Below are 21783 nucleotides of genomic sequence, written 5' to 3' on the forward strand. Positions count from 1 at the left end.
ATAAGGGTTTTGGCAGTAGAGTTAGGGTTAAAGTTTTAGGATTAACAACTTAGGGTTATAGGTCTATGGTTAGGATTTTAGGGTTAGGAATTGTACTGTATTGCTGTCCAGGTGTTTGTTTAATTAACTCTATATATATCACTGGGCCAAACCATTTTCCTGGCCAATTTGTCTTACATGCTGGCCTGATATACTGTGGGCAACAAGCTGTAGTAGCTGATTTGTCTAGCTTCTTACAGCAGCTTGAATTTTCTGTATGTAAACTATTTTTTGTTCTTTAACTGAGGCAGTACTGTTAAAAGTGGAGGCCACAGACTTGCAATTCGCCTTGGTGGGATCTTGGATGTGACGTAAAAGCTCTTGGATCTGGTTTTAGCTGGTTTGTACTGATCTGTTTTACTGATTGGTTTGCTACCTGGTCCTTGTTTAATTAATTATATATATTACTGGACCAAAACATTTTCCTGGCTATTTTGGCTCACATGCTGACCTGATATACTGTAAACAACACGCTGTAGTATCTAATTTGTCTGACATCTTACAACAGCGTGAATTTTCCCCAATTCTCCCACCCTTTTGCAGTTGTGGTTTGAAAAGCCAGTGTCTCTGGCTTTCACCCTTACGGTAATGTGACTAACAAAGCCTCTCCCCCTTCTATTGCTATTGTCAATTGTGTAAGATAATCAAGTACTTTTCCTACCCATTGTTTTACATAAATCCAATACTGAGAGGCAACTCAGCAAAAAGTATTGCTCTTGAGTTAGCCTCCCTTACTATAAATCAGCATTTTCACAGAGCTCCCATCTGCTTAACATCTTTCCCACACTCTGACAGGTTCCTGAATAAATCATGTGCCATCATTGGAAGATAAAATATTTTACTGTTTTGCACTTCATTTAACTGTTTTATCTGCTGCTTTTTGTACTTTAAATTGTTTTCAAGGAGCCTGATATTTTACTGTTTGCTGAGAACTGAGAAGCTTAACTGGCAGTGTTACTATGTAATTTGCTACATTGTATTTTTGTTGGTACTTATTTGACGTATTCCTGCAACTTTGTCTCTGCTAAAGGGATTCTGCACAGTTTCCTGTGTTTTAAGTGTCTGTATAAAATGGAAGTGTTTGCAAGGCTCTTGACTGATTCCCTCAGTGCTCAAAAATGCTTGAGTCCTTGTCTGTGCCTCTGATGTAATTTCCTTGCACTGTGTTCCATCCAGACAAAAGCTAATCCCTTATATTTAAAAACTGTACTTCCAGGAAGCTATTTAATCGATCGACTACTGGTTTCTTGTTTTATTTGTCCATTTATCTATATTTAAGTATGAAATTACAGCATTTACTCAAACTGTCTTGCTATTGGTCTGACTGAATTAAAATTGCCTTGTCTAACTAGTTTAAGTTGCTTTGTGGTAGCATACACTCTCAAGCAATCTTTTTTGCGCTTTTACATTAACAGGACTGGGACATGCCATCTGGTAGCAGTCTATCTGAGTTTGAAAACACAGAATAAAGCTGTAAGCTCATTTCCACAGAGCTCAGCAAACCTTGGTATCTTGCCTGTGCATCAAGAGATGTTTCCACTCTATTCAGTGCCATTTAGGCATTGATAAGTTCTTAAACCAAAAAAATTGCACTTGTTTGTCACCATTTTAAGGCATCACTGCTTGTATTCTGCAATTGTCTGTGACGTTTTTCCTACAAATTGCTTTTTCTCCTTATTGTTTGGTACTTGAACTGTTTTGTGTTGTAATCTCAATAAAGAGAGGCATTTTAGCCAGGGAATAAGTTGTTTCTTGTTGTCTCACAACATGACAGGGGACTGTATTCTCAAACATAACTGGGAAAAACTGGAACCTTCTACCGACTGAACTTACTTCCCTTCCTTTCTTACCACTCTTCAATCAAAAACTTAAAAACGTCCTCAAAATACACTGGCTGCGCCCTTGTAGCAACCCTAACCAACCTATCATTACTGCTACTAATATCTTTTCTAACTGTACTCTCTCTACTAAATTAATCTTCTGTAGTGCAATGGAAAGCATGTAGTAAGAACCTGGATACTATTTTAACCCCCAGCACATATATATATCTTGCTCTAAACTTTGTATCTAGTTTTATGAAATGTACTGTTAAATGCATAGAAATATCTATGTCTACTTTTTGTTTTTTGTAACAAAACTTATCTGTCTGTTTGTATTGTCTTGGAGCTTTTCTCCCCGGGCCCCTACTGAAAATGGACATATATCCAGCTAGACTAGCCCGGTCAACAAATGTAAAATAAAATAAAAAATAAAGTGGATCACTGCTCTAGTCCCGTGAGTGCATATTTAAAAATAACCCTTCAATATTTTGTTTTAATTCTACATAGAATTTCAAAAGTAAATACTGCAAGTTAAATTAACAGGGACATGTTTACAACTCACAGTACAATGACTCTGCACTAAACAGTGAACGGAATATCTTTGCTAGAGGCCTCCGTTACCAAAGGGATGAACTGTATCAAACTCTTCCGGATGCAATGACTAAACTGTTAATGCTCAGTGCACATGCGTATTGTAGCTCAACCGAGAGTAAAGTGACTGAATGAACAAAACGGGGAGGAAGACGAACTGGAACCGGAAGAAAGCTGAGGTTTTGTTCCTAGGGCAAAGAGTAACAAAGAATAGCAATGGCTCTCTGTGACTTTTTAGGCAGTGATGTGGAGTTTTTGCGGGGCGGCTTTTTTGGGATGGGTGGTGGGTCCGAACATGTCAGTGGACCTTTGCATAACCTGTTAGGAGTGCCGCAGATCGGTAGTGCCAATTTAACGCGGGACCTGACACTGGATGATTCAGGTGCTCCAAAAATTGAGTTCTTGCATGGTACAACGACTCTTGCTTTTAAGGTAAAGCCTCACATGCGGTTATACATGTTTTCCAGCCTTATTATAGAAGATGTATTTTGTTACTAATGTGTAGCATACATTTTCTCTTTTTTTTTCTGATTGTAATGACTTAGCATTTATGTCGAAACATCAAAATAACGTTGATAAGTTGTTATAGAGTGTTTAAGGGAGGTGGTGAACAGATTCTGAAAAAAAAACATATGTAGTTCTTGTGTGTTTTGTATACTAATTTACAGACTTGACACTTAGTGATTACCAGTAATGTATAATTTGTTTACCCTAAAAAGAGGATGTAGGCGGGGGGCTTCGTTATTGACATGACTTTTTTTCTTTTTAGCCAGGAATTGCTGTATGACCCCCCCCCCCCCCCCATACACACCACAAATATGTCACTTTTCGCTTCGTTTGTGGTCCACTTTACTTAGAGGCAGTACCTTGACTTTTGTGCTTCCAGTATCTCTGCACCTTGTGCCAGTAGATTTTTTTTTAATACCCTTTTTAGATTTTTGTTTGCAGGCTCCTAACCGGTGTTTACGGGCCTTTTCTTGTTTTATATAGAGAAAGTAGCCAAAAGTTTAAGGTCCTACTTATGGTTTGCCCCCCCCCCCCCCCCCACACACACACACACACACACACACACCTGTCAGTGTTCTAGTGTCTCCTGTCATTCTTGCGTATGCAAAGTGAACTGTGACTACCAGAGCAGATTGTACCTGTGCAGTCTATAAAACTTTATACTAGTAATGATCATTGCTGTTAATTTTCTCAGCAATCTACAAAGGCACCGAGATATGTAATCTTGTAGTATTACATTATAAAAAAGTGCATGTTTGTATTATTGAGAAGCCCTCTACCACAAGAAACTACACCGTGCACAGTACTCCTGTAAAAGTTAAGAAAGCCTCTGTGTGTTGCATGACTAATAAAACAAAGGGATTATGTATAGAACTAAGGATGCCATTAACCCCTGTTACTTGACACTCAGACCGCATATTGAGTATAATACCCCCTTTGGCATGCATCTGTCCATACAGTTATTTTCAACCTCTTAGTTCACGAAGAAGAAATCTTGACCAAACCTAAAATAATGTGGGGGGGGGGGTATCTTAAATATTGCTGTGATAAACTTAGAAAGTTGCTAAAATTGTAAGGTCCGTCACTATCGCACACTCGCCTCACCCACTCCCTAACTCACCTAAATCCGCCCTAACCCTCATGTCCACACAATCGCACACATACCTAACCCAAGCCCTAACCCTAACTCACCTAACCCACCCTAACACACACATCCCCACAATCGCACACTTGCCTGATTCCGACCTGTAACTTTCCACCACAGCACTGAAAATACTGAAGCAACAGAAACGGACAACCAAATTCTTTCCCTAGGAAAAAATTTGAGTTTCTGTTGCTTCAATGTTTTTAACTTTCCGACTTTCTGTTGCTTCGATATTTTTAACTTTCGTTAAAATAAGGCCGATCAATCAGCATTCGCTTGTTTAAGCGTTCGCTGATCTAATATAGACCCTAACTACCACATAGCTGGTAGTCTACTTAACGCCAAAAATGTGATGAGACCTTGGGACACAGGTGGATAGTAGTCTCTCCTTTAATAATCACATTGCCACAGTGGTCAGGAAATCCTTCTATGTGGCTCACCTCATCACAAAAGGTTTCTCATCCAGGCTCACCTCATCGCAAAAGGTTTCTCGTCCAGAAAAAAGAGGACATTGTTCCCCTCTACTCATCACTCATTAGACCCATTATAGAGTACAACGCCCCTTTTGGTATGTAACTCACAAGACCTCTACAACAACTGGAAAGATCAGAAATACCTCACAAACTGGCCTCAAACAGATGCCCTACGCAGACAGTCTCAAAAAAACTCGAGCTTTACTCCATCTTATATCGCCTGCTCAGAGGCTATCTCTGCCTAACATATGTTAAACCCAGAGCTGTTGGACATGCTCCACTTAAATAAATCCCAATCCCTCAGAGCTACATGCTCTAGGGACCTAAACCTTGTCACCACAATAAACAGAACATGCTGGAGGGATAGATTCCTGTCCTAGAAACTTCCCATACTCTGGAACAGACTACCTATCTATGTCAAACAGAGCTCCTCATTAGCACTCTTTAAGAAAAATCTTGATGATTGGATGGGAAATAGGAAATTCACCCCAGAGATCACTTTTGTGGCTCTGCTCGACAGGGGCACAGGAAAATAATTTTCTTGGGTGGTGAAAACCAGGGTACATTTTTGGCTAGGCTTATATAGGCCCTAGGGCCAATAGCCTTGTTACCTACCTATGAACCTATTGCATAAACAACCACTAAAATCTATCTTCCTTGAAGCCATACTCTAAACTGTTGTTCTGTTGTGCATCTTGTATCCTAGCTCCGCTTAATACCTCCTCCTTACGTCTCGTATACCTCCTTTCACCCCCCAACCTAGCCTTTTTACACTTCCTCTGTGTGTCCCACTTTCTATATATCCTTGCAGATGACCTTTCTGCTAAACTCTCCCTATGCTCTTCCCACATCTCTCCACAATGTTTCTCTCTTCTGTTGCAATGTAAATGCTGCTCAGCAGCATATCCCAATGTCAAATTAAAAGTACAACCACCGTACAGAATATAAACATATGAATGTGTTGCTTTCATGGAAGTTAAGTTAGTGTTCTGAGAAGTGCTGGGAGAAGTGAGTAGGGAAAGAAGTGTTTATTTTGCCAATCTGTATGTGTTTTTAGGCCATACAGGTAAGTGATTTAGACATTATGTTTACATTCAGTATGGTGATCGTGATACAGTGGGGTTAGGAAATTTAACTTTTTCCCACTGTAGTGCGATCCTGGAGTTGGTATATAATTTACAGGAGGTGTGAGGGCAGGGGTGTTTGTTAGTTTGGTGGTGTTATAGGTGAAGGGGATGTTATTTACATTTGCATTGTAATTTTCAATCTTATGATGTGAAGTTTGTGTCTTGAGGTTTTGTTGTTTTGGGTTTTCGATCTATGGTCTCAGTGTTTTGTTTTGAGGGACAATGTTATGAGATTTCAATGTTTTGAAGTAGGCCTGTCTTTAGATATAGGTATGCTTATATACATGATATAGCAATAACTCACAACGTGGTGTGGTATATTGAAGATTTACCCACAGTTGGTGTGGTTTAATCCCGAGTGATTAAATAAAGCCAACCTTGGGTGAATTTCAATGTACCACAACCACGGAGTTGGTTACTGCTATTCTACAATGACATTATTTAAGAAAAAAATACTTACTTTTCTTAAATAATGACTTTGTGTAACTGCACATTACTGTTCTACCGCTGGTTGTGGTACACTGCTTCCTTGTTTTGATGTACTGAGCATGCATATGGGACTTGCGTCCCACACATACCCAGTACATCAATGCTTTCAAATGAAAACAACGGAGAAAAAGTCTCCATTGCTCCATTTTGGCGATTGGACCTTTTTCTGTTGGTATGTTGTGGGATTTACAACGGGTTGGTATGTTGTGGGATTTACAATGGGCACGCTGGCCAATAGGCATGCACATTTTGGAATATTTATGGGGGTCATTGTATAATGAATATTATACAATGACTGGCTGTAAACATTCAAAACCAAGCATGCTGATTGGCCAGCCCAACCAGCGTGCCCATTGTAAATCTGACATATACTTACGGGAAAAAGTCCGGTCGCCAGGACTCAGTATATCTGATTTTTGTGTGTGTGTGTGCGCATGCACACAGGTAGCAGCGGAGCACGGAAGATCTCCGTTGCTTTAATCTCGCTATGTTATACGTTTAACATAGCGAGATACCTTAAAAGCAACGGAGGTCTTCCTTTCTCCGTTGCTTTTTTTTAAAGATATCTCGCTGTGTTAAACTCGCTTAACATAGCAAGATGGCATTAGAAAAGAGATCTTCCTTTCTCTGTTGCTACCTCTGCATAGCACTGATGCACTGCATAAGCGTGGGAACACGACCCTTCCGCATGCGCAGTACACATCAGAAATGCCTAAGGATACCTGCAGAAGGGGTAGCATGGAGGCATTCTACAATTACCATTATTTAAGAAAAGTAAGTTGTTTTTTTTTTTTTTTTTTTTTTTTTTTTTTCTTAAATAGTGTCATTACATAATAGCAATAACCCATGGCTAGGTGTGGGCAGTGCTGGATTTTACCCACGGTTGGCTTTGTTTGGTCACTCTGGCTTCGCCCTCATTACCAAACCACTCCAACCGTGGGTAAATCCAGCATTACTCACACCCATCCGTGCTTTATTGCTTAACTTACCCACAGTTGGGTAATGAATAAGGGCAAAGTCCAAGTGATTAAACAAAGGCAACTGTGGGTAAATCTTCAGTATAACATACCCTGGAGTTGGTTATTGCTATTGTACAATGACTATACATAAGAAAGAAATTACTTTATAATGGTAATTGTTCGATTCCCCCCCCCCCCCCTCCGTATCCTGTTCCTTCCTTGAGTTGCGTATGGGACTTGCATTCCCATGCTTATGCAGTACATTAGTGCTTTGGGAAGCAAGCAACAAGGAGAGGAAGATATCCCTTGCTGCTTTAGTTTATTTTTTTTCAAAAAAAAAAAAAGTTTGAAATCCAGACGAGGCAGACATACAAGGAAAATCCAGTATGTTTCTTTAATTTGGCAAAATGTATCCTGAATTTCCTTGTATTTTTCTCTGCCCTCCATACATATCTCTTGACCTTTTAGCTCAAGAACGCTGGTTGGGTTGGTGTGTGTGCATGCGCGTGTATTCCTCGTGAGAATATGCTTGTCTACAAATTGCTGTTAAAGCTGTCGGCCTGTGCTAAGGACCACTTTTAACAAAAATATTATCTCAATCCACTTAGTTACCTACATTGACTAACATTTTCTATTTACCTAAACACTAAAATCTGTAATAATAATAATGCCAGATTTGCCACAGTATGTCATTTTTAAGTAATTTACTGTAGGTTTGGTTTCGTCATTCTGTACTGTTAGTTTGTTAATCACTTAAAGTTTCAATTAAAACAAAACTTTTCACTGCTAAAAGAATGTCAAGCAAAGTTCTTCATTAGCACTCTTCAAAAAAAATCTTGATGAGTGGATGGAAAATAGGAAATACACCCCAGGGATCACTTCTGTGTCTCTGCTCGATAGTGGCACAGGAAAATAACTTTCCTGGGTGGTGTAAGCCAGGGAGCCTTGTTGGCTAGGCTTACGTAGGCCCTCGGGCCGATAGTCTAGTACCTACCTATGAACAGTAGGAGGGAGTGGAGGGAGGTGAAACATTCTTCCACTTTGGAGATGCAGTGAAAATGTCCCCATTCTCCGTGATGAGACAGTGGAAACAGAGGTTCATTACGTATGTATGTGGGATTCCCTTACTGTGAATATTTAACACTGAAAGGATTGTAATCTCAGTGTATGAGAAGTGGTACAAAAGCCATTATTGACAGTGTATGGCTTTGTAAGTGATTAAGTGTGAAAAGCTGGAGTTTAGTGCACTCCCTGTATGTTACTATTTTTGAAGAATGCTGTGTTCGTATTGTGAAAGGGGGTAATGGTCCTTTTAAGTTATGTGCTGGGAATGAGGGCCATGCTGTGTTATATGCATGCTAGATTGGTAGCCACTGAAATGATCTTTTCAAAAACCTAAGTTAAGCAGATGCATTCCAAGCAGCTGCTAGATAGTACAGGTACATGTAGTTTTTTTTTTATTTTTGAGAGATTGTCAAACTGTGACTTCAGCTGTTGTACCATGTGCACACATTGAGAAAGAAATGAGAATGATTATGTATTTTCTGTATTTTTGTTGCAATGTTTTTTTTATATATTATTGGCCTGCAAATTTCTTAACTTTGGTGTGGGAGGAGGCAGTTATTGACATGGATTTTCCAGCGTTTTGGCTGTTGATTTCATATTTTTATTGAATATGTTAGTGAGTCACAGATGCAAATTAGCTGAGTCTTCTTTCAGCTGTTCCCATTCAGGGGTCACCACAGTGGATCACCTGTCCGCTCATGATTGGCAGTGGAGTTTTACGGTGTCGAGTTGGCAGCCCAGCGCCCAACCTTCCACAGAAGGCACACATGCATGCACTCACACCTAGGGCAATTTTAAAAGTGTCCAATCCACCTACAGCATGTCTTTTTTATGATGTGGGAGGAAACTGGAGCACCCGGAGGAAATCCCCGCGACCACAGGGAGGACATGCAGACTCTGCACAGAAGGCATCCCAGCCGAGAATTGAACCGGAGAACCTCTTGCTGTGAGACGGCAACGCTAACCGCTGCACCACCGCAGCCGTGTGTGTGCACAGAAAAAAATGTTTCTGCAAATGATGATACGTGTGTGTCTGTCTGTCTCTGCTTTGCATTATTCATATGCTGTCCTGCAAGACAGTAGCAAATCAGGTTGTAACATTCCTGAAAGGCTACTTTTCTCTGAGGATAAAAAGCACAGGTGAAACTAATTAACAACTCAAAGCTGTTGTGAGTACAGCTGCAATTTGTGATGGAATCTGTAAAACCTTTGAGACTTCCTATAAGTGCTTCGTCCCCAACCCCCACAGCCAAAGCTGGGACATGCTCAGAAAGCTAGACTGAAAATGTAAACAAAGACCAGAATCAAAACAAAAACATCTCTGGGAGTGTCCCATTAAATTTGTATAATGTAACAGATGCTTTCTTTATGTACATTTGAAAAATTGATGACTTAACAGGTTTTTGATAATTATGCTGTCCTTGATCATAATCACCACTTCCAACAAACATTAATTGCAGTAGTCTCCAAAACAAACTAGTAGGTAACTATCTCGGCAAACTTAACAGGACAACTGTAGTCTCCTATCTTCTTCCCACACTCCTATACGTATCACCAATTTTCAGCAACCCCCAGGCCACACAGAAGAGAAAACATAATCAGCGCTATAATAAAATAGTCAGATTTGCATGCAGTAAAGCTTACTTTTCTCATCACTGCCTTGCCCTTAAGCACATCAGGTGGCTAGAACTACCTCACTCTTGTCTGTGTCGAGACCAAGTAGTGCACATGCCCTGTCCTAGGCTCGTAGCTACAAAGGCACTACACCCCCAACCAGCTACTACTCCATTCTCGTGATAAAACATTTCCTCGTGCTTCAAAAATCCAGCAACATAGCTGGAGATGCCCTGTAAGTGTTACTGTTGTATACATATAATGTTTTAGTATTTGCATAGAATGTGAAAAAATGTGTGGAATGCAGTGATATATAAGCATTCTCTCATTTGCAGGTAGACATTGGGTCCATTTACTTTGAGAACAAGTCTTTTTTTTGAAGTAACTGCAGTGTAAACCTGTTTTATATGTAGACCTTACACTGAGAGCAAGTCTTTAAGAATTGAGGCAGATTTACACCAAGAACAACTCTTTGGGATCTGACCTCAAATCATTTTACTGACACTTTAAAAATGTGTTCGGTGTGTAATTAAAGCATCTGTTTGCATATTGAAAATGGTTACTTAATGCTGGATTTGCTAAAGTGGTAGAAAGTACATTGACCAGTTAATGGGAATTTTTTAAACTAACTTGTGCATGTTGGTAATGTTTTGGCATTTAAAGTTTACGATTATGAGATTTCTTTATTTTGGTTATTAGGTGTGTTCCACAGAGCAAGAGACTTTCTTGCATTTGGTGTTTCATGGGGAAAGCCTCAGCAGTTAGATATTTTTGTCAAAAATGAGTAGTGCGGTAGCACTGCATGTAGTAGCATTTTATTTTCAGTAGTCTGAATTTCCAGTAAAGATAAGGGGGAGAGCAATGTGACCCTAATATCTCTGGAGAACCTTTTAGTCTATGGATCTGTTGAGCTTGCACATTTTAATGCATTGAGAATTGCTCTAAGAATGAAATATGCATCAGTGCTTGTTTGGGGTGAGATTAGAAGAAATATGAAGAGAGAGATTGCAGCATGAGAAAAAATAGTGTTTAAGGAGCTGATCTGGCCGGGAGACACCAAGCGGCTCTCCGATACAGTGATGCTTTATGGCAGCATATTTTAAGTATTCTGGGACTTTAATGTTGCACAGAATTTTTACTTTGTTTGCATTAGATTCATGCTACATAGGATGTACACTTATAGTTCTCCACAAGTATGCCTTTTTTTCTTGAATGGATAAAAATATTTACAGGTACTGTTTGAATTTTGCATGTTTCTAGAGTAACTCTGTGGTTTATATTTTATCCAAGAAAAATGTACTTGTGGGCTCTATTTGAAATTTGCAGAAGAGTATGGTTGAACAGGTTACCAAGCTGTATTCATAGTAGAGTGAATGAATATGTGTTCGTAAACCCTGTGTTAAAACTGAGTGTGGCTAAATTATAAACTGAATTTTTGGTTTTAATATTGTTGGGTAATTTGTGTGTGACGTTAATACGTGCCATATTTTTTGTGTCTGGGTCATATGCTTGTAATTTATTTTAACAGACCCCTAACTGGGAAAAGCCGAAAGACAACAAAAAAAAATGAAATATTTTGCTGGTTACTCACTGAGTTAGTTATTAAAGTGAACTTTCTAACAAATCTGGTTATATAAGAAGTTTTATATGTATTTTATGGTATAAGAGAATTGGTTTATTTTTTATTCCACTTCTTTTTATTGTGGAAAGTAGCTTAATTTGGTATCTCACGACATGTGCATATGGATATTTTACGTGATGTAACCATGTTGTCTAACAGTTCTGAAGAAGCCCCTGTGAAATTGTGTTCGGACAAAAGTGCATTGTTTTATTAAATTTGTGCTCCACTTTACATCAAAGTCGTGATTACAGTTCATTACTGGTCCGCTCAGTGATTCCTTTGTCTTGTGTTTTTTTGGAAAGCAATCCTCCACTAAGTTTCTGGTTTTACAGTTTTCTTCAACATTTCCACTTTGCTGCTTTGGTTACATTCAGGGTAGAGTACAAAAGAGCAGATTTAGATGCGATTCTGATAACAGGCGTATTGTGTGCCACTTTTGAATTTAATTTTTGTCTGTCTTAGTTTCAGCATGGTGTCATTGTTGCAGTGGACTCCCGAGCTACAGCTGGAGCATACATCGCCTCCCAGACTGTGAAGAAAGTTATAGAGATCAATCCTTACCTTCTAGGAACTATGGCTGGAGGGGCAGCAGATTGTAGTTTCTGGGAGCGCCTGTTGGCAAGGCAGTGTCGCATCTATGAGCTACGGAACAAGGAGAGGATTTCTGTGGCAGCAGCCTCCAAACTTTTAGCGAACATGGTATACCAGTACAAGGGTATGGGGCTGTCCATGGGCACGATGATCTGTGGTTGGGATAAGAGAGGTCCAGGTAATAATTTCTGATATTGTCTCTCTTATGAATTTTGTTTTTCTTGTCACTAATTTAATTGGTGTGCAAAAAATTGATGTAAACCAATATTAAAATCCCGTACACCTTCTGCAGAGTGTGTGTACATAGGTTTTCTCCGTAGTCTTCACATTAGTTTTTGGAGGTTTATGTGGGATTCATGTTATATATTGTTGATGGGTCTCTGAGCCATGTAGAAACATTCTAACCCTAACCCCCCCCCCCCAATCCAAATTCCAGTATAGTGGATGACCTCTACTCGGCCCAGAAGGTAGCACCACTGGAGAACTTTCAGACCAATTAGGAGAAGAGTGGTTACCATAACTTGAAGGAGCTCTTGAAAAAACAGTCTGGTTTCTTTTACTGTATCTTACAACTCCAGACTTTGTAACCTCAGACTTCCTGTTTCATTATAATCGTTGCTGAAATGTGGATACCATCATTAAAGTTGTTTTAAAGGAGAACAGCACCCAAAATATGAAAAAGAAAATCAGCAAATCTTGAACTTTGATGCAAAGACATTAGTAATGCAGAAAAGTAAATGGTTACTATTATTTTCTTATTTGTTATACCCAAAAATGACCTAAAGGAGGCTGCCATGGCCAGCACACTTTATAGGTTCATACTAGGCTATCTGCCCTGAGGCATTTATAAGCCTAGCACGAGTGAGTTTGGCTTTCGCCACCCTTCGATTTGGGTTTACCGAACCCTTACTAAGGTTAGTTTACCATGCCTCTGTCTAGTAGTGACACTGAAGTAATCCCCGGGGTAAACCTACGATCCCCCATCCACTCATTAAGATTCTTCTTGAAGAGAGTCAGTGAAGGGGCTCCACATGGACTGGGATTCTATTCCAGAGCAAGGGAAGCCTCTGGGTTATGAATCTGTCCCTCCAACATGTTCTGTTTATTTCTGTGCAGAGGTTCAGATCCCTCGAGCGCGTAGCTCTAAGGGATTTGGATTTTCTGAGGTGGAGCAAGTTCATTAATTCTGGGTTGGACATCGCTTTATATGTCAGGCATAGGTCGCCTCTAAGTAGGCGGTACACAACTGAGTAGAGTTGGAGTTCTTCTAACCGAGCCGCGTATGGCATCTGTCCTTTGACTCTTTTTGTGAGGTACTTTTGGGGTCTTTCTAGTTGCTGCAGGTGTCGGTTAAGATACATCCCAAAGGGGGCATTGTATTTTATTATGGGCCTAATTAGGGCCGCATAAAGGGGCACTATGACCTCCTTCGATCTAGATGTAAATCCTTTCATAAGGTAGGCTATGTAGAAAGTTTTTCTAACCACTTTGGCAATGTGGTTGTCAAAGGAGAGATTACTATCAACTTGGGTCTCCAGATCCCTAATTACTTCCTCCGTGCTTAGTGGGTTTCCACCTATGTGATAATTTGTGGGTACTTTGTTTTTGCCAAAGGGTATGACTATACACTTTTTGGCATTTAGCTTTAGACCGTGGCTCTGGCACCAGTTCGTCTCTGTGAGACCTTTTTGAAGGATGCTCGTGTCAGCTGGAGAGTCAATTATGGCACCCAGTTTGCAGTCCTCTGCGAACTTGGTCAGCCACAGTCCTCCCATGCTGGCCTGCACCTCAGAGAAGTATATACCGAACAAGAGAGGTCCCAGGACTGAGCCCTGTGGTGTACCACTTGTGACCGGTTTTGAGTCAGACATGGCTCCAGCAATTCTGACTCTGTGGGTTCTGCCTTTGAGCCAGTTTGCAACCCATCTTGTGACATAGGGGTTTATATTTAGGCTGGATAGCTTATCTATGATGCCCGAGTGGGGTATTGTGTCATGCCTTCGCGATGTCCAGATAGGCTGTGTGGACTACCTTCCCTTCGTCTATGACCTTGGTGACTTGTTTCAGAGAAGTCGACCAGGTTCAAGAGGCAGGATCTGTTCTTGACAAAGCCGAATTTGGTAGGATCTAGTGTCTGTAGGTCCCCAATGTCATTGTTTGAGTTCCATGATGATCCTTTCCATAGAATGCGTTTTTATATAGGATTCAGCTGTTTGGGCTGTAGTTTCCCTTGTCCCGGGGGCCTTGAAGGATTCAATTTCTGTCCTCTGTTTTGAGAAGTGTGAAGTTCGGTTTTGAGAAGTTTTTCACTGTGGTTTTCTGGGCTGGGGGTGGGGAGGGGTTTTGGATATCTAGTGAGATTAATTTATGTTCTGATCTTACCAATGAGTGGTTTACTTCTGGTATGGAAGACAGAGTCCCCATGTTGGTAATGATCAGGTCGAGTATGTTATCCCCTCTTGTTGGGGTGGTGACTAATTGTTCCATGGTGTTTGAGTTAATAAATTCCAGGAACCTTTGGGCTAGGGTGTTGGGGCTTGAATAATGCTCCCAGTCTACGTTTGGGTAGTTGAAATCGCCCAATATGATGGTGTTTGGAGAGAACTTCATGTTCTCCAATGTTTTCAGGAAAGCCGAGTGGGATTCCTGATTTTGAGAGGGTGGTCTGTAGCATGCTATAAACTGAAAAGCAGTTTTGCCCACTGTTAGTTGCACATGGATGGTCTCCGATGCTTCGTGCAACGCCACTAACCTGGAGGTGTGGGTATCCTTGATAAAAATGGATACTCCCCCTCCTTTTGTGGTTTGGTCTGAGTTTTGGGGCCGAAATGCATAGTATGAGGTATAACCTGGTAGTGCTGGGGTGCTCTCTGGAGCCTTGAACCAGGTTTCTGTCACTGCACATATGTCACTGTTCTCCATACTGAGGAGAGCTTCGAGTGCATGCATCTTGAGGTTAAGACGTCTGGCGTTTAGCAGCATTACCCTTAGTTTTTTGTTCATTGTGTTGTTTATGGAGGTGGATTTGTCTTTTGAGCCTTGCCTAAAAAAGGCACTATGGGGGTGGCAAGAGCCTTTGCCAATATCCGAAAGCCCAGGGGTGACAGGTGCAAGCCGTCCCTAGTTTTACAGTCGGTGCGTTCACCTCCCTGATGTCATTTTAGATGGACAGAAAGAGAATTTCTATCATTTACCGTGGTCCTCTGTCATCATTTCACAGCAGTACTGTAACTGCCTAATTTTTCACTGTCATCAGTCCACACTTTTAATTACTTTTTCTTTAAATTTTGTTACTGGCCATCTCTGTTACAGCATTTATGGAATGTTTGATTGACAGGCTTGAAAATATAGCTGAGATAATTATTTTCAAAGTAACAGCTGTAGTTCACTGTTAAGTGTGAGAAATCTGAACGCTGTGATTAAGAGATATTACTTTGGTTGAGATTGTTTCATCCACAGTTTAAAGTACTGTAGCTAGAATTGGTCTTTGTTAATATTTCCTAAACTCACTGACCTGTCTCAACAAAACACTGTATCCAATGCAACAATGTTGCAACAAAACACCAGAGGAAACGCACTTTTTTACAGCAAAGTACAGTGTAGAAAACTGCAAAGTCGGGTACTAACAAAGTAAGAAGAATTAGATGAACATATTTTCTTTCTTTCTTTGTGACCCTGACCGTTTGATTAAAGGGAAAGACATTTGCATCTTGAAAACAATGCTTGAAGGTCTTGCCTTCGTTCAGACTTCAGGTTACACTGTTTGTCTGAGGTGTGATTCTGGCTGATAAGGCACATTTAAATAAAGGCAAATGTAATATTAGATTATGCTTTTTCTGTATGTGATGTGTTTAGTGTTGCATTACAGGAAAGGACAATCACTTTTTGGAAAGTAAAAACTTGACTTTTGGGTGGAGTTCTCCTATAATTAGATTTAAAAATGTGTCTTCTCTCAAAGGTATCAGCTTGTTAAAGATCAGCAGTCACAACCCTGGTTTATTGTTTCTTTCATCCAAGCATTTTGAGAAGTTGCAAAGCAAGCATCTGTGAATCCCACCCTTTAGAATATGATTGGAAAAATCAGGGTTTCATGGAGTAGTATTTTTCTTTTGGGGTTTACGCAGTATACCTAAGATATGAATTTGTACATAACATTATCCTGAATGTCATTGTAAAGATTAAAAAGAACTTTGAGCAAATGAAGCAAAGAAGCCAGAGTGGTTGCAGACATATAAGGCATCAGCATTTTCAGTGGAAAAGAAATTTGCAAAGTTGAAAAAAAAAAAATGAAGTGAAGGAGAGGATTGAGGGCACACATGTTGTGAAGTGAAAACAGTTCTTAGAAAACTGTGATTACTAGGCGTAAGAAAGGAATACGAGTGAGTTTAACAGTGAGAAGAAGATTAAAAAAATAAGTAAAATTTACCAGTATTGTAGCAGGAAAAGGTAATTCTCCAGTTTTACACACATCTTTTGCAATTGCATTTGCAGCATCATAGCTTCTGTAGTCCTGTTTACTGGTATTTGTATCCCATTTGGATAGAATGCCTTGCTGGTAGAGGTAAAAATCATCTGCCAGTGGTGTACACTTTACTTCCCATGTTTCAGCATTAACACAGGTCATCTTCAGTCCATTAGCCTTGAACTAGTCCTGCTTTGTAGGATCTACTGTAAATGGTGAATAATCTGTTGGCCTACCTTATGGATGAATATCCTATGACCTAAGAAGATGGCTGCCGTAAGAGGGAGAACATTTACGTTTTTTTCCCCCTTTGTGCCTCTACCACTGAGGCATATCTATATGAAGCCCTTGATAGATCATTAATGTTTACTGTGACTTGCATTACCCATTTTGTGCAATTGAAATAACAGTAATTTCTGTAATAGTCATCCATTATCCTCAACCCCCCTTTCTCCATTTTCTACATTAGGTTAGAGTGTTGTCAACTGTTGCAATCTCTGTGTCTCTGCTCAGTGCCTGTCCTGCCTTCAACACTCATGCCTAACAGTTGCAGCTCTTCTCTCTCACACAATCCAGCCACCTCTTTGCTGAACGCTCTCATTTCTTCTTAATCTCCATCTTGTCTTTCCCAAATCTTTTTCACTAGATTGTCGTCTTCTTTTCTGCACATGTGCTTAAACCACCATAATCTGTCCTCTTTGACCTTTTTTGCAATTGGAGCCATTTGGCTTCAGCACTTGTATCCTAATTTCATTATCTGTCCCAACATGTGCATTCTACCACCCACCTCAGGCACTTCATCTCTAGCTTCTTCCACTGCTCTGCCTTTATTACCAATGTTTCTGTACTATAACGTAGTACTGGTTGCACACCTTACTTTACAGCTTTTTTGGCATTCTTTTGTCTTACACTACGCCTGACAGTTCTGTGCCAGTAGGATGCAGCCTCTCTGATTCTAGCTTTGACATCTTTATTGAGACTTCCCGTCTCCTCATCCACCCCTCCCATATGTTCAGTTCTGTAACTGTATTTGAAATTATTCCTATTTCATGCTGGAGCTCAAATCTGGCGGAATGAATGAATTTTTAGCTATGGTAATGCACGTCTTAGTTTCGGTACCTAGTGTAACAATACACAGTTCTCCAAAGTTAACAAAAGTTGAAAAAGCTCCGTAAAAGATAAATGCAGTTGGTTATAAAATTAAGTATTGTCTTCAATTGTTTTGCTGTAAATTAAACAATTGGATCATTTTAACGTTATTGTTACAATTGTAGTATTTGTCTTTTACTGTTTGTAATTAACATTTTAAAATTTATATTGGCACTTGCAAGATTTACAAACATATAAAAGATTTAGAGGATTGTAGATTTCTGACAGTCATGGAAGAGTAGTAAAAGGGTAAGTTGGGTAAGTTTAGTGGGGGTGGGAGGATGGCAGAATGGTTAAGGTGTTTACCTTGCAGACACAAGGTACGGGATTTGATTCTCACATGGGGTAATTGGATAGGCTTAAAATGGCCCACAAGGGCAATTAGCCTAGCACTAATCTATGAATGAAAGTGAAGTAATGGAGGAAGAAGTAACAGCATGCTTAAGGAGATGGAGATGGCTGTGAGTATTAATATGTCAGGAGAGCCGTGTTGGAGGGAAGGATAGGGAGTGGTTTTATTGGAGGCATAAGGTGAGAGGGAATGGTTGCATAGAGGTGATGTGCATAGAGGAAGTTGTAGTGGAAATGAGTGTAAAGGGGAAAGGAACAAAGAAGAGGGAGAGAAGAGCAGTTATGGTTTGAGTTTCTTTTTGTTACAAGGGGGTGTGACACAGGTTAATAGGGTGAAATGAGGAGTATTTACAAGGTGGAGGGAGATAGAAGGGTGGGGGAAGCAAGGAGATTTTTAAGGTGTGGTGATCAGGTGTTATTACAGTGGCAGCACCATGCAGAAGTTAAGTTGTTTTAGAATTGTATGTAGTTTCAATAATGAATTTGGGTGGGAGAGAGTTCCATAGTTTGGAAACATGAACTGACTATAAAGAATTCCCAAAACTGCTTTTGGGAAGACAAGTGGTGTAGGTCCATGGATCCATACAGAGCAGTTAAGTTTTTGATGGCTAGACATCTGTTAGGACTGTCAAGATTAGTAAATGCTGTATTTAGTTGAGCGTAATCAAGCATTCTGCTAAATTCCAGCCATTGCAATTGATGGAGAGGGATACAGTGATGAGTTCTGTGAGGACGATTGGTAGCAGATTTAGCAGTTATGTTGTAGGCAGTTGAGAGTTTACTTGTGGAAGTTTTTTAACATTAGTCTGAATTGAGACTGCATACAGCAAACTAGGGAGGAGAATGGATTTGCACAATTTGGAGTTGGGCTTGAAAGTTTAGAAATTGTGCATGTGCCAAGTTTTTGGTTTTTTTTTTTTTTTTTTTTTTTTTTTTTTTTTTTTTTTTTTTGTCCTGGTCTAGCTGATGTGTGGATCAAAAGTTTTAATTTGTTGATGTAGTCAACTATTGTCCTAGACGAGAGGTATTATTACTGGTGACACCGGTTGGGGTCTTTCAGTATTGGATGGTTTCTTATTTGTAAATGTCATGAGTTTGTTAGCATTTAATATTTAGTTTTGTGAAAGTTAAGCAGTCTTCTAATTGAGTGAAAGCTGTTTTGAGTTATTTCTTGATGTTTATCAGTGGAATGGGTATGAGTTACAAGTTGCATATCGTACAGTTGCTCCACTGATTTGTTTGTCATTGTGGGGTTACAAAGTTACTGGGTAGGAACAATTGGTAGGTATCTTTCCAGAATGCAAATTTCTGTCAGAGAGAAAGAGATGGTAATCCATGATATAACTGAGGGGTTGAGTTCAAAGGTAGTAAGCTTTGTGAGTAGAAATTTGAGGGAGACTGCATGAAATGCTTTAGAAAGATATAGAAATGTGTCGGCAGTTAGTGAGTGGTGATCAACACAAGAGTAGGCTGTATTAAGGAATGAAAGCCGTGTGTATGGTAGGTTTTGCTCTAAAGCCATGTTGTGTGGTGGGAGAAAAGATAGTTGTAATTAGATGGTGTGGGAATTGCTTTCGGATACATTTTTCCAATATTTTTTTGGGGGGATAGAATGGCAATGAGTTGGTGGTTGGAAATGGAATCATTTTGGCCACCTTTGTGAGTAGGGATGGTATCTGATTTTTTTTCCCCAGAGTAATGGTATGTATTCCTTTGCACTGATCTATTGCTAAGGATAGCTGTTGGATAGGCTATTGAGTTGGCAACATTACAAATGTATTCTGATTGGAGCTAGTGTGGTACCGGTGTAATTTTTTTTTTTTTTTTTTATGGAGCTGGCTGTTTGCATACAATGTTGAAGTTAGTTTCACCTGAGATTGAGTTTTGTTGTGTGGTTTTTGCCTGGTTTTTAAGGTTGTAAGAAGTAATTATTTGTAGGTTGTGGTAGTGTTTTTCTTTTCACTTTTGTATTGCATATTTGGTTTGGTTTCTTAGATGTTGGTCTATACAATTGGAATGCTACATAGGAGTTTGGTTTCCGTGTTTTGCAAGCTTTGAGTCACAATTTAGTCAGGTGGTAGAAAGCTGGTTTGAAAAAAGTAAGACACCATCATCTAGGAGAAGGGTTTCTAAATGTTGCCAGTTTAACACCTCAATGAAATAATGTTGGGACTGAAGTTTAGTCTTTCTAGTCCATGGATAGGATGCAAGTTTTGGTTGACAGGTGACAGCATAAGTAGGTTTGTGATCACTAATAGTCAGAACTACGGAGTGAGAGATGCAGGTGGGATTACTTGCAAGTATCCAGTCGAATTGGCTATGTGTGATGCTTTGTCTAACCTTGAGGGTCAGAAATGATTTGATGCAGGCCATAGAGATTAATAGATGGATGCGGATTGTTGCTTTAATTGAAATATTTCTAGCCAGTTGATATTGGTGATCTATTGTTAGTAAGTCTTGTTTGAGACAAAATCCCACCTGCTGCTACCAAGTTAAATGTGACAGGAGCTACTGTTTGTGTTAACACCCCTGACCACCAGATAATATATAAGGAGCATTTGGCCTTGCAAGCATGTAGTAAATTTGCAGTGCTGCCCTGGGTAATTGCCAACACTTGTGACACCCAGATAAGCTTTACACTGTACAGATGCATATCGGAGTTATAAACATTAGAGCCTTAGGGTTTCAGCCACTTCAGACTCAGCCCAATACCTACCAGTACCTTCCAGATCAGGCTGATCAAGAATAATTGAAACTTGATCAAGATTGTTTTACACACACGCACACCAAGAACTCCTAACAGTTTATCCTTAATATGAGTAAGCTGTAATATGTGTCTGTAGCTAAAACTGTTACTGTTCAAAAAGCAAGAGCTAGCAGTTGATTTAACCAATTCAGTACACCTACTAGCACAGCCCCAAAACCACCTATACTGAATGTCCTTCAAGTCTTAGATGCACAAGAGTCTGTCTTGTTTCTGTACCAAAAAACAAAGCCAGTAACTCTTGTACTTCCCATACAATAAGACATCTGCAATTTATTATCACTGTTGTGTAGGACAGCACTTTCTCGTACAATAAAACACCTACAATTTATTATCACTATTGTATAGGACAGTGCAAAGTAAAAAAAATATGTAGTAATGCAGAAAACAATACACACAAAAATATAACAGGATGCAACAAATTTGCATCCCCAAGAAATCACAAATCCAAAAAAAGTTATATATACAGTTTCTCCCACAATGCAAAACATGTATACACCAGAGAAGTGACTGCACATAATCTTTTAAATGTAAAAAAAAAAAAAATACATTCAGCACAGCTTTTTCCTTCAATGTAGAATGCATGTATACACCAGCATATGGCCAATAAAATACCATTGTCAAGTAATCCTCCTTTCAAAAGGATTTTAAGACTTCCAACACTATACATCCCTTTGATCTTGACTACTGTACTCCACGCAAAACTTTCTATCCAGAAAATAGTCAGTACCTTAATTTGCTCCACAGAAAGATATTCCGCATATTTTGTCCAAAGTTGTAAACCAGCAGCAGTCAGTATAAGAGAATCATGCACACAGAAACAGAATACCAGATATTGACTACTAAGAATCACTGGAAAGGAGATGAAGTTCCCATACTTGGACAAAACAGCAGTGATCATCTGTTGTTGCACTCCCCTTTCCAGTGAACCATCCATCCATCCACTGAACAACATAAATTAAGTTGGTTCATAAATAGATTATATAAAGTGCTAGATATGCCATACCAAGTATGATT

The 21783-nt window shown here is 39.6% G+C and overlaps 1 protein-coding gene across 1 annotated transcript in view; it reads left to right on the plus strand.

Moving 5' to 3' along the window:
- Positions 1-2561: 2561 nt before the first annotated feature.
- The window catches only part of LOC122790956 (proteasome subunit beta type-5-like), a 38001-nt gene continuing 18779 nt past the window's right edge, over positions 2562-21783 (plus strand). Inside the window, exons 1-2 of the mRNA XM_044058677.1 lie at positions 2562-2882; positions 11912-12218. Coding sequence (XP_043914612.1) covers positions 2667-2882; positions 11912-12218 — 523 coding nt within the window. The 5' untranslated portion in view covers positions 2562-2666. The remainder of the gene's footprint in view (positions 2883-11911; positions 12219-21783) is intronic.

Source organism: Protopterus annectens, chromosome 16.part0, assembly GCF_019279795.1.
Source record: "Protopterus annectens isolate FY-2018-M chromosome 16.part0, PAN1.0, whole genome shotgun sequence".
NCBI classification, from domain to species: Eukaryota; Metazoa; Chordata; order Ceratodontiformes; family Protopteridae; genus Protopterus; species Protopterus annectens.